This window comes from Choloepus didactylus, chromosome 5 (genome assembly GCF_015220235.1).
Source record: "Choloepus didactylus isolate mChoDid1 chromosome 5, mChoDid1.pri, whole genome shotgun sequence".
Lineage (NCBI taxonomy): Eukaryota > Metazoa > Chordata > Mammalia > Pilosa > Megalonychidae > Choloepus > Choloepus didactylus.
The window spans coordinates 45625874-45638187 of NC_051311.1; the positions used below are offsets into that span (position 1 = coordinate 45625874).

Here is a 12314-nt window from a genome sequence, read left to right on the forward strand (position 1 = left end):
AGTCGAGCAGATTAACAACGCGCTCGAAGTGACTCCCAAAAAACAAAATAACACTGAGCCTCGCCAAGATGGCGAACTTCCTCCTCCTCCTTCTTCTTCCATCGAGGGGAGGAAGCGCTCCGGCGATGACGTCAGCCCTAAGCTGGGCCGGAAACCGCAAGCGCTCTACCCCGCCCTTTCACAGGGCGGAGCTAGTCCACCATCTTATGCCTTAGCCACTCCCACCGCGCCGCCGTCTTGCGACGCTTGGGGCCTCCCACTTCCGCCTCCCCCTCCGGCGAGCTCCCCCTCGGAGCCGCTACCGGCAGCTGCCGCCGCTCCTCCCACCCTGCCGACTAACAAACCCTGGCTGCCTTCTACACCTCAAGGCAACCCTTGGGGCAACGCTCCCCCTACCCCCACTCCCGCGCCAAGCCCTCTGCAAGCGCGTCCTCCTTTCTCTCGTGCTTTTCACTGCTTTCCTCTTAACCTTACCCCCACACCACAAAAACCGTATGACTGGTATCCCATTGACTCTGATACTATCAAGCAGCTTCGCAGGGCCGTCAAGGAGGACGGGTTAGGTAGCCCATACGCTTCCCAAATACTGCAGGATCTCGGCATGGACTTTTTCATCCCCCAAGACTGGGCCTCGCTTGCCCGTTCCATTCTTAACCCCGGCCAGTTTGTTGATTGGCGTGCTCACTTCCAGGCGGAAGCAGCTAAGCAAAACGAGCAAAACGCAGCCACTGGAGTCTATCATCACCCCGAAGCTTACTTGGGCACGGGAGCGTTTATAAATGCATCTGCCTATATTAATGCACCTGCCACCTTTTGGCCTATCCTTTGGGGAATCGCCTTACGAGCGTTTGCCAACTGCTCTGCCTGTCGGCCTAATAAATTCACCAAGCTCTTCCAGGAGCCGAGTAAGCCTTTCACCACCTTTGTCTCCAGAGTCAAAGAAACCTGCGCTCGAAAGAATTGTCCAGCTTGTAAGGAAACAAACGGATGCTATTTTCTCCTCGTTCGTGCAAGTCCAGTACCAGCGACTCGCCACCTCTGACGCTCCCTACTCCGAGATGACAACCAACCCTCCGCGACCTCACCGCCACCGGTCAACCCGCCGACCGCGAGGCCCTTCTCAATCGCCTGAACATCGCACCAACGCCGAGCTCCAGGCTCGCTGAGCCACCGTCAACCCCTTTTTCCCCTCCCCGACCTCCCCTTTCCCTCATCCCTTAGCGGGCCTCTCCGGTAAGCTTCTTCCTTTAATTAGAAAAGAAGGGGGAAATGTGGGACACTGATTACGTGCTTCAACTTGGCGGGCCTGGGCTGGGGGACCTGATCAGCCCCTGGGGAGGGTGGTGGGCACGGGCGACAGTGCCCTCCGCAGCCCCCCGGGCCTGGGAAAGTGAGGCCGGAGGCAGGCCCCATTTCCTCACCCAAAATAACACTGTTAGGGGAGGCTTGCCGGAGGGAACCGCCTTTTCCCCACCCCCTTATCTTGCCCAGACACTCCCCGTTGCCAGTGCAACTCCCATTACCACCAGTGCGCATACATTGTTGCCAGACACCGTTACCGGAGCAACTCTCGCCCCTTTTCAATCAACCTCTGCGCCCTCTCAGAACCAATCCAAGCCTTTAACCTCTACAGCTACCCCGCCCTCTAAACGCCCGATATAAGCTTGTACTCTCCCCTAATAAACTCTCTCTTGGCTTCTTCACCCTAAAAGAACCGTGTCCCGTTTGTTCCTTTCTCGCCGCCCTCCATACTTTGCACACCTACGCCGGGGACCGGGCCCAGTCCCCCGCCTCGCCCTCGCCTCCGGGAAAGAGCCCCCGCCGCCGGTACCCTCCAAGCAATCCTGAGAGCCTAGGATTTGGCAACCGGCCGCCACCTCCCCCCCCCCCCCAGACGAGTCAACTGCGACCGCATACTCAGTGATTTTAAATCACTGGATCATTTAAATAGCAACTCATAACCTGTATTCATGAGCACAGATCTGAAGTGTAAGCATTCATTTTAGGGATTCATTTTACTCATCCCCAGGGGCTTGTTGATGTCTCTGGGAGAAGAATGCCTGAGGCCCACGGGCTGAGCAAAGTTTGCTTTTGAAAATATCCCTTTTCGATGACTTCTGAGTTTTACCTTCAGAGGAGGAATGGAGCTCTTGTAAATCAGAGGGCTCACTCTAGCCTTCTCAGCCCTTAGTATGGATTGGGGTAGAACTGCATCTTCTACATAGGTAGAAGGGTAGGTATATACTACTATCAATGTATATACTACATCTTAGAGTACAGCATTCCAATCCTGAAGGGTGTTAACAATCTTGTGCTGTGTGTTGAAGTGGCCATTCCACTATTCTGGCATGACTACCCTTTCTAATTGAAACAGAATGTGTTGGGACCAAGATCTCTTGCGCATATGCCTGTTATCACTTTCTTTTCTGTGAAGTGGGTCTATTGGATTGAGGTGAGATCATATGGGATAACATATTAATAAATCAGATACTCTAAGAGCCCCCCAAGAGAGGTACTGCACACAGGAAAGGGAAATGCAGGCTTGGAATATCTATCAATTGCAGTCAGAATGAATCATTTCCCTTTCCAGGATGGAAGGATTCTAACATAAACAGCAAGCCACCAGCTGGCTTATTGGACTCCTTGAGGGTAGATACCATATCGAGGGCTTAGCATTGGTCTCTGCTGATGACAGTCAAATGTTCAGCAGAAGTAGTAGGTACCATAGCCTTGGTGATGGCTGTACATACTGTTGAATTCATGCAAAGCCTCCAGCTCTGCCACCACAGCTACTGCATTTGTGTGCCCAATGTGTGTCACTGCGGTTGCCAAGATCAGAGACTGGCTGCACCACTCTGTACCTGATTATTTAATGCCTCTTCAGCAATGGATGTCTCTGGTTGGCATTAATGTGGGAATCAAAGATCCTTATATTTGTGCCACTCCCATATCTCTTCCCTGTGACTCCATGCACCTGATCTTCCATTGGCCTATAAGACTATCCTTAGGCCAGTACCACACTCTTTTTGATTACTGTAGTTTTTTTTCTTTTTCTTTCTTTCTTTTTTTTTACCATTTATTTATTTTAATCAGGATCCAAATAAAGTCCATACATCACGTCAACTCAGCCATCTTTGATATTATTTCCTTAACTGTTTCCTTTGTCCCATTCTATTTTCTGTTTCTGTGGTTCCAATAAAATATATGATAGACTTTCTTTTATGTTCTTTTTTTTTCCTGATTCAGTCTGGTTAGTTTTTTTCTGACCTATCTTCCATTTAGTTTTTCCCTCTTTAGCTGTACCCAATCTGCTGTTAATCTCATCCATTGGATTCTTAATATCAATCACCGATTTTTTCTTAATTTTAGAATTTCATTTGGATATTTTTCAAATCTGTTCTTTTTAAATAGTTTCCAATTTCTCTACCAAAAATTTCATTTTTATTTTTTTTATTTTTGAGCATTGTTAGCATACTTATATCTAATAATGCCAATATTTGAAGGCTTTATGGTTTTATTTCTATTGTCTATTTTGTTTTATTTTCTGTTGGTTCTCCCTCATGGTGTCTTGTTTCTGAATGGGCCGGTTACCTTCTTGAATTTGGCACTGTGTTTGAAAAATATTGTGAGAATAATTTGAGGCCTAGAATGATGCTATCTTCCTCCAGAGTGGCTTTACATTTGTCTCTGTCAGATGCACAAAGCTCTGTGAATCTGGAATCAATATCCAAGTTCAGCACTTGAGGTAAAGCGTATCCCATCTCATGCTGGGTAAAGTCAGGCTGCAAGTTGATGTTTAAGTGGGTTTCCTTATGTTTAATCTTTATGCTGTGGTTGTAGTCTTTGAAGTCCCAGCAAAAAGTGGGGGATGGTTTGTCAGAGACCCCGTCTTTGCTAGTTCCTGGAGTTTGTGTTTTCTTCCCTTGCATGGTGAGACTGACAAAATCAGTCTGAGAACTAGAGTGCATCATTGTTTCTATGACTTTTCAGTGGTCAGAGCTAGAAAGTATATTTTTTTAAGATAAAATACGACAGGAAATGATACCAACATTTCCAATTCTAAATCAAAACAGCAAGGTTTTTCCTAACCTTTTTCATCTGACTTGTATCTCTTTTCTCATAAAAAAAATCCAAGTTCTCAATGACACCAGGATTGATAGAATTAGAATGTCATCTAATTTTATCCCACAATACACTCCCAGCAATCTGGGAACAATACCAGCATTACCACTAAAATTATGATCACTAAAACAGGTAAAGATTCTTTTATAGTTTTTTAGTCTTTAGAGCATATTCACAAGGGACATAAAGTCACATTGCTGTGTTTAAAATAATTTGGAATTGCTCCTTTATGTCTGGTTATGCCATCAACCAGGTATACTTTTAGGATCATTTGTTTCCTTTTACTTTCATTTTTAGAGATTGCTTTGTCATTTTATTTTTTTAAATTCAATTTTATTGAGATATATTGACATACCATACAATCATCCAAAGTATACAATCAGTTGTTCACAGTACCATTATATATTTTTGCATTCATCACCACAATTAATCTTTGTACATTTTCATTACTGCCAAAAAAAGAATAAAAATTGAAGTAAAAAAGAAGACCCAAAACATCCCATTCCTCCCATCTCTCCCTATTATTCATTTATTTTTTGTACCCATTTTTCTACTCATTGTCCGTACAGTGGGTAAAGGGAGTGTGAACCACAAGTTTTTCACAATCACATAGTCACACACTGTGAACTATAGTTATACAATCGTCTTTAATGATTACCATAGTTTTGTGCTATGTTTTGAAGTTGGGATGTATAAATCCTCCAAATTTGTTCTTCTGTTTCAAGATTATTTTGGCTACTCGAAGCCCTTTGCAATTTCATATGAATGTGGATATCAACTTTTCCATTTTTGCAAAAAAAATCAGTAGGGATGTTGACAGGGATTGCACTGAATCTGAGATTGCTTTGGGGAGTATTGCCACATCATTGAGTACAAAGTTAGCTGTGTTTTCATAAGTGTTCTTTATCAAGTTAAGGAAACTATCTTCTCTCCTAGTTTGTTGAGTGTTTTTATCATGAAAGGGTGTTGCATTTTGTGAAATGCTTTTTATACATCAATTGAAATGATCATGTGGGCTTTTCCCTTTCATTTTAGTAAAGAATCTTTTTTCTTTCATTTTATTTATTATCAATTTTATTAATTTTCATATGTGGAACTACCCTGTGTTCCTGGGAAAAAATTTATTTGGTCATGGTGTATATTCTTTTTAATATACTGTTTGTGCCATTTTGAAACTGTTATGGACTTCAGAAGGGCCATGATCTTTTTTTTTTTTTTTTTTTTTTTAGGTTTTCCCCCCATTTTTTTAATTGCAGAATATAACATATATGCATAAAAGTGAAAACTTTTCAAGTGCAATTTAACTGGTAGTTAGAGAGCAAATTTTAAAGAATATTATAGGTTACAATTCCACAGTTTCAATTATTTCCTTATTATAAAATATAACATATACAAAAAGATAATATCTTTCAAAGTATGATTTAACAAGTTGATATATAGGAAATTTCCAAAGTTATTATGAGTTATAGTACCATAGTTTCAGTTATTTCCTTATTGTTAAATACAACATATATATACAAAAAGGTATAGCTTTCAAACTGCCATTTAACAAGTAGCTATAGAACAAATTTCCAAGGATGTTATGGGTTACAGTTCCACCATTTCAATTCTTTCTTTCTAACTATTTTAATGCCCTAACAGCTAAGACAAAGAAAATTATGTAAATATTCAGTATTCGTAATCGTTTGTTAAATTGCATCTTGTCTGTTGTTACTCCTTCCTCTAGTTCTATCACTTTCCTGATCTTCAGGGATGTCTAGGCAGTGACCACCCTAACCTGTTCATGTTGAAAAGGGGTGTCAACTTTACGAGCAAAGGGGACATATCTAGTCGATGTTCTCGAAGGGGCTATTGCCTCTGGGTTTTGGGACTTGGATGGCATAGGAGCACTCTGAAGGAACTATGTTCTTTTAATCCAATCTTGTTGGGTGGAATCTTTGATTAGGTTGTTTCCATGGAAATGCGACCCACCCAATTGTGGGTGGGAACTTTGATTATATTATTGCCATGCAGGTGTGAACTTTTCCATTCAGGGTCTTGATTAATTTACTTCAGTCCTTTAAGAGAGCTCATGGAGAGAAGTTGCTCAGAGAACCTGAGAGAGACATTTTGGAGAGAAGCTAAGATATATAATCCAGAGTTTTCCCCTGGGTGAAGCTAAGAGTCCACACAGACTGAGGTTCTTGGAGATACTGGCAGATGCAGATAGAAGGACATTTGGAGATGCTAAGCCAAGAGATGAAGCCCAGGGTTTGCCCCAGAGAAGCTAAGAGAGAACTCCCAGATGCTTAGAGAGAAATGCCCCAGGAGAACCAAGCAGAGAGCTGAGAGAAGCTAAGAGAGACACAAGCCAAGAGACATTTTGGAGAAAGACATTTTGAAATGAAACCTTGGAGCCAAGGATCAGCAGATGCCAGCCACGTGCCTTCCCTGCTGACAGATGTTCCGAATGTCATCAGCCTTTCATTGTTGGTGTCTTATTTTGGACATTTTTATGGCCTTAGAACTGTAAATTTGTAACCTAATAAATCCCCTTTATAAAAACCAATTTATTTCTGTATTTTGCATAATGGCTGCTTGAGCAAAACGGAACACTGCTGGGATTGGTTTGCTAGTATTTTGTTGAGGATATTTCCATCTATATTCATAAGGGATATTGGGCTGTAGTTTTCTTTTCTTGGGATGTTTTTGTCTGGCTTTGGTATCAGGGTAATCCTGGCCTCATAGAATGAGTTAAAGAGTGTTTCCTCCTCTTTAATTTTATGAAATGATTTGAGAAAGACTGGTGCTAATTCTTTTAAAATGATTGTTAAAATTTACCTGTGAAACAATACTGTGTGGGATATTCTTTGTTGACAGTTCTTTTGTTTTTAATTTTATTACTGATTCTATTCTCCTTATTTGTTAGAGGTCTGTTCAGATATTCTATTTCTTCTTGAGTCAATTTGGTAGGTTGTGTTTTCCAGGCATTTGCCCATTTCATCTAGTTTTTCTAATTTGTTGGTGTTCAATTTTTCATAATATTCTCAAAATTTTAAAAATTTCTGTAATGTCAGTTGTAAATCCCTACTTTCATTTCTGATTTTAGTCATTTAAGTCTTCTCTCTTTTTTCCTTATTTTACCTAAAGGGTTGCCAGCTTTATAGGTCTTTTCAAAGAACTAATTCTTAGTTCCATTGATTTTCTCTATTTTTTTCCTATCCTCTATTTCATTTTTCTTCACTCTAATCTTAATTTCCTTTTTCTGGTAATTTTGAGTTTAGTTTAGTCTTCTTTTCTGATTCCTTAAGTTATAAAATTTGGTTATTGATTTGAGATCTTTCTTCTTTTCACTGTAGGTATTTACAGCTATTTCTTTCTGAGTACTGTGTTTGCTGCATCCCATAAGTTTTCAGATCTGTTTTAATTTCCATTAGTCTCAAAGTATTTTCTAATACCCCTTCTGATTTCTTCTTTGACCCATTGGAACTTGAGGAGTGTGTTGTTTAATTTCCATGTTTGTGAATTTGCCAATTTTTCTTTTGTTATTATTTTCTAGTTTCACTCCACTTTGGCTAGAGAAGGTATAGTTTCAATAATTTGAAATTTGTTGATACTTGTTTGTGACCTAACACATGATTTATCCTGGAGAATATTCTGTGTGCATTTGAAGAGAATGTAAATTCTGCTGTTGTTGGATGGAGTTCATGTATATGTCGGTTAGATCTAGTTGGTTTATAATGATTTTCAAGTCTTGCATTTTCTCATGGAACTTCAGTTTGTTCTATCCATTACCGAAAGTGGGTTATTGAAGATGCCAAAATTATTGTGGAACTATTTCTTCATTCAATTTTGTTTTGCTTTGTATGTTTTGGGACTGCATGTATATATTTATAATTGTAATATCTTTTTGATAAATTACCCTTTTATCAATATATAATGTCTTTGTCTTGCAACAATTTTTGATTTAAAGTCTATTTTTTCTGATGTTAGTATAACCACCCATGTTGTGAAGAATTTATCCTTTTCCAAAGAGAGATCTGGACTTTGGAGGCAACGTCTAAACCTTTGAAATGTCCTGGTCATTGTTTGTCTAGGGTCTTTGAGCCACACAAACAATGTAATTTGGAGTGGGGGCTATGGTTCATGCAGTATCAGCATGATCTAGGGAGAGGCTGGAGACTGAGTTCTGCCAAATCATTGGCAAGCAGATTTATGTGATCAAGTTCCAATAAAAACTCTGAACACCAAGGATTTGGTAAGCTTCTCTCATTGGCAATACTCCATGCATATCATTACACATACATACTGGAAAAGTAATGCTGTCATGACTCCACAGGGAGAGGACAACTGGAATCTTCATATGTGGAACTTCCTTGGACTCTCCCCTATGGTCTTCTTTTCTTGGGTAATTTAAATCTGTGCTAAACTGTAACAGTGAGTACAACAGCTCTCAGTGAGTTTTGTGAGTATGTCTAGTGAATTATTAAACCTGAGTGTGATCTTGGGGAGCTCCAAACTTGCAAGTGGTGTCAGAAGTGAAGGCAGCCATGTAAATGATTCCTTATCTCTTTTTCTTAGTGTCAGATGTGATGGTAGTCTACTGGATTACTGCCTCCCCTATCTTTGCACCCTTAAGCTCCCTATTGGTTTCTATTTGCATGGAATATCTTTTCCATCTTTTTACCTTCATCTAATTTGTATCTATGGATTTACCATGAGTCTTTTGTAAACAGCATATACTTGGATCATGGTTTTGCTTTGTTTTTTTCTTTATTCTACCTGTCAACTTTGCCTTTTAATTTTTGGGCTTAATCAATTTAAAGTGGTTACTGATGAGGAAAGATGTTGAGAACTGAATCATGTACTATACAAAAGACACATTCAAGTCTTAATCTGAGTTCCTGTCAGTGTGAACCATATGTAAATACTATCTCTGAATATGTTAAGGTCAGTTAGGGTGTGGGCTCATTTGTGAACAAGATCTTCCAAGCTAAGAACCCATGTGGTATTTCCATGCATATTTCTAATGTTCTCTGTCTACTGCTTTCCCTTCCTAACCTAAGTAGCATCCTTGAACTCTTATCTACTGTTCCTCTGGCCTCCGAGACTACTGATCCTTCCTTGGGATCCATTTTCCTGTTCCAAGCCCAGGAAAATGCCCTCATAAGAAACTTGTACAAATTTGGTTTTCACCTCAAATGTCTTCCCTCCTTTATGTGTCTCATTCCAGAATTCATTATTTTTCAACTTCTCCCAAGAGTTTTCTATATTTTGTCCAAATTGTATAGTTATTTGTGGTGGGAGGGTAAATCTAATACTAACAACCTTGTTACAGTCAAAACACACTGATTTATTTTTTAATATAAAGCTACAATATCATCATCCTCTCCTTACATTTTAAATTCACAGTAATATTAGCCACTATAGTTCAAATATTGGTTAAGAAAAGGATTTTAATGATTTGCCTTCATGAGGAAAATAACTCATTTGGGAATATAAAGTATGCCTTAGAAGAATTAGTTATTTTGCATGACATTGACTTGAAGTTCCTCTTCCAAACAACAAACATTAGTGAGCCTGATCATTATATTTTGAGAAGTTAAGCCTCCATAATGTTACTATATTCTACATTTATTTATTTTGTTGTTTTCTTTTCTTTTCTTTTATAATGAATAAGAGGCATGATGAGGTGAAATATTAATAGTTGAAAATATTCTGCTGCTATGGAAAATAAGAAGCCAGAATTTTAAAGAAAACTTTTTTTCAAGAGATACAAAAACACCATAGAACTGAGGGAACTAGAGAATAAGTAGGCCTTTAATTATGTGTATTGTAAACACAATTGAGGAATTGAAACAGTGGATATAGTAGGGTAGTGATAAAGGCAGCAAAAAAGGAGAAAGGGAAAAAGATATTTAAGGGGATTGTGAGCTATCATCTTCTAATTTATGTTCAACACTAAATATTAATAAACACTAGTCCAAATACTTGGAAATTATAAGCTTTCCAATAGTGAACCACAGCCCTTTTATCATTTGCTTCAGAGTTGGCCTTATGGAAACACACAGCACAGCAATGATTATATGTATTGAGCTATTATATTCACCCAGGTATTTTCCTTTTTGGTGTTCATTTCTCTGAAAAATGCCAGATGTTTCCAAATGATGTGAATGGTTATGATGGATCTGGTAATTAAGGTGACATGCTTACATTTTGTTTCACCAACTAAACACAAAAAAAGCTGTTTGCTTTTTAAGGATATTAATCTAGTTCTTGGAGAAAGCAGGTTTTACAGAATTTTTTTGCATGAAGCATATTGATAATTCAATTGTCCCATGTCTGTAAAAAAAACTAACCCCAGGGCCTATATGTGCACATCAAGACTTTACCGCACTTTCAGTTGCAGGACTTAGACCTTCCCATAGGTTTTTCAATTCACATTCTCACATCCAACTTTCCTGATAGGTAATTTTTCTGACCCTACATCATCCTGAAACCACATCTCATTAAGGGTAAAGAATCCACCTTGCCACTTGACATGGACCTTTTCTTCCACAGCGCTCTGTAGAAGGCATCCTTCACTTGAGCATTCCTAAAGCTGTAGATAAGGGGATTCAGCAATGGGTTGAAGAGGCTGTGAAACAGGGACAACATTTTCTCCTGTTCTCTTTGACTGTAGTCTAGGACCATATAAACAACCATGGCAGTGCCAAAGAAAAGCCCAACCACACAGAGGTGTGAGGAGCAAGTGGAGAAAGCTTTTTTGTGGCCCTCCCCTGACTGCATCCTCAGGATGGTCCAGAGGATGCTCATGTAGGAGACTAGGATCAAGCAAAGGGGCCCAGCTAAGACAAACACACAGGCAGCAAGGATGACAGCTTCATTGATCCAGGTGTCAGCACAGGCCAGTTGGAGGACAGATAGGATTTCACAGAAGACGTGGTTCACTTCATGAGGCCCACAGAAGGGCAGCCTGAGGAGGAGAATTGCATGTACCAGGGCCAGGCTAAATCCACATGCCCAGGAAGTGACAGCCATGACAGTGCACACTCTCTGGCTCAAGATGGCAGTGTACTGGAGAGGGTGGCAGATTGCCACATACCTGTCATAGGACATTGCTACCAAAATCAGGCACTCTGTTTGAGCAAAAGCCAAATACAGAAATGTCTGCATTATGCATGGGACAAAGGAGATTGTTCTTGTCTTGTTCAGTAGGTTTTTCAGCATCTTGGGGACATTGTTGGAAGCATAGGACATATCAATGATGGCCAAGTGTGAGAGGAAGAAGTACATGGGGGTGTGCAGTTTGGGGTCCAGAAGGATGAGCCCCAAGATCATGCCATTCCCCAGCAGACCAAAGACATAAAATAGAGAGAAGATCCAGAAGAGGAATACTTCCAACTGTGCCTTGAGCTTGAATCCCACCAAGATGAATTCTGTGACCCATGTTTGGTTGCCCCCCATTCTGTACACAGTCTGTCAAGGACAGATGTGTGACTGAAAGGTCAGAGCTGGAGAATCATAAAAATTGGAGTTATTTTCCTCAAAAGAATTTATGGCAAACATATACAAATCTATACCTTATTATGTTTAAATTGTTTTCAGTCCATCTGACAAATATTTGTAAACCAGATAAAACTTATGATAGAATAAAAATAATATTGAGGGATAATAGAACTATACGGTTATTTTATTCTAGATTATCTAATGCAGCTTTTCTGACTCACTTTAGAGGCTCAAATATATTTCACTAATTTAATATTGGTGAATTATTTTTAAGGTAAATGTCTTTACATATTTCTAGAACCTTATTATTGCTACACATATAATACCATTAATTGACTTTCTTTCAATATGAAAAAAAATACGGAAACTTGGCTACTTGTGGTCACAGATTACAGATTGAAAAGACTGATTCATAGTGGGATTAAGAAGGCTCATGACTTTTACAGACATGGCATTCAATTATATACTTTTTAGAAATAAAAATATGAAATGTCATGTAAAAACCTAAGGAAGCTGTGTTCTAAAATTATACATTTAAAATAATTTGGTATGTGGATATCTACTTTTTTCAATGCATACATATTCACATAAAATATATTGGAAATTTAAAAAATGATATGAAACAAATTTGCATCTACTTTTTGTGTGTCATTTGGCAAAACACTCATGGACATTTTCCCACATTGAAAATGTACTTCTATGAT

At 39.4% G+C, this 12314-nt stretch overlaps 1 protein-coding gene across 1 annotated transcript; it reads right to left on the reverse strand.

Moving 5' to 3' along the window:
* Positions 1–10584: 10584 nt before the first annotated feature.
* LOC119535254 (olfactory receptor 2A2-like) lies at positions 10585–11568 on the reverse strand. The gene has a single exon (XM_037837719.1). It carries the CDS (start codon positions 11566–11568, stop codon positions 10585–10587), a length of 984 nt encoding a protein of 327 aa, XP_037693647.1.
* Between the last annotated feature and the right edge of the window lie 746 nt (positions 11569–12314).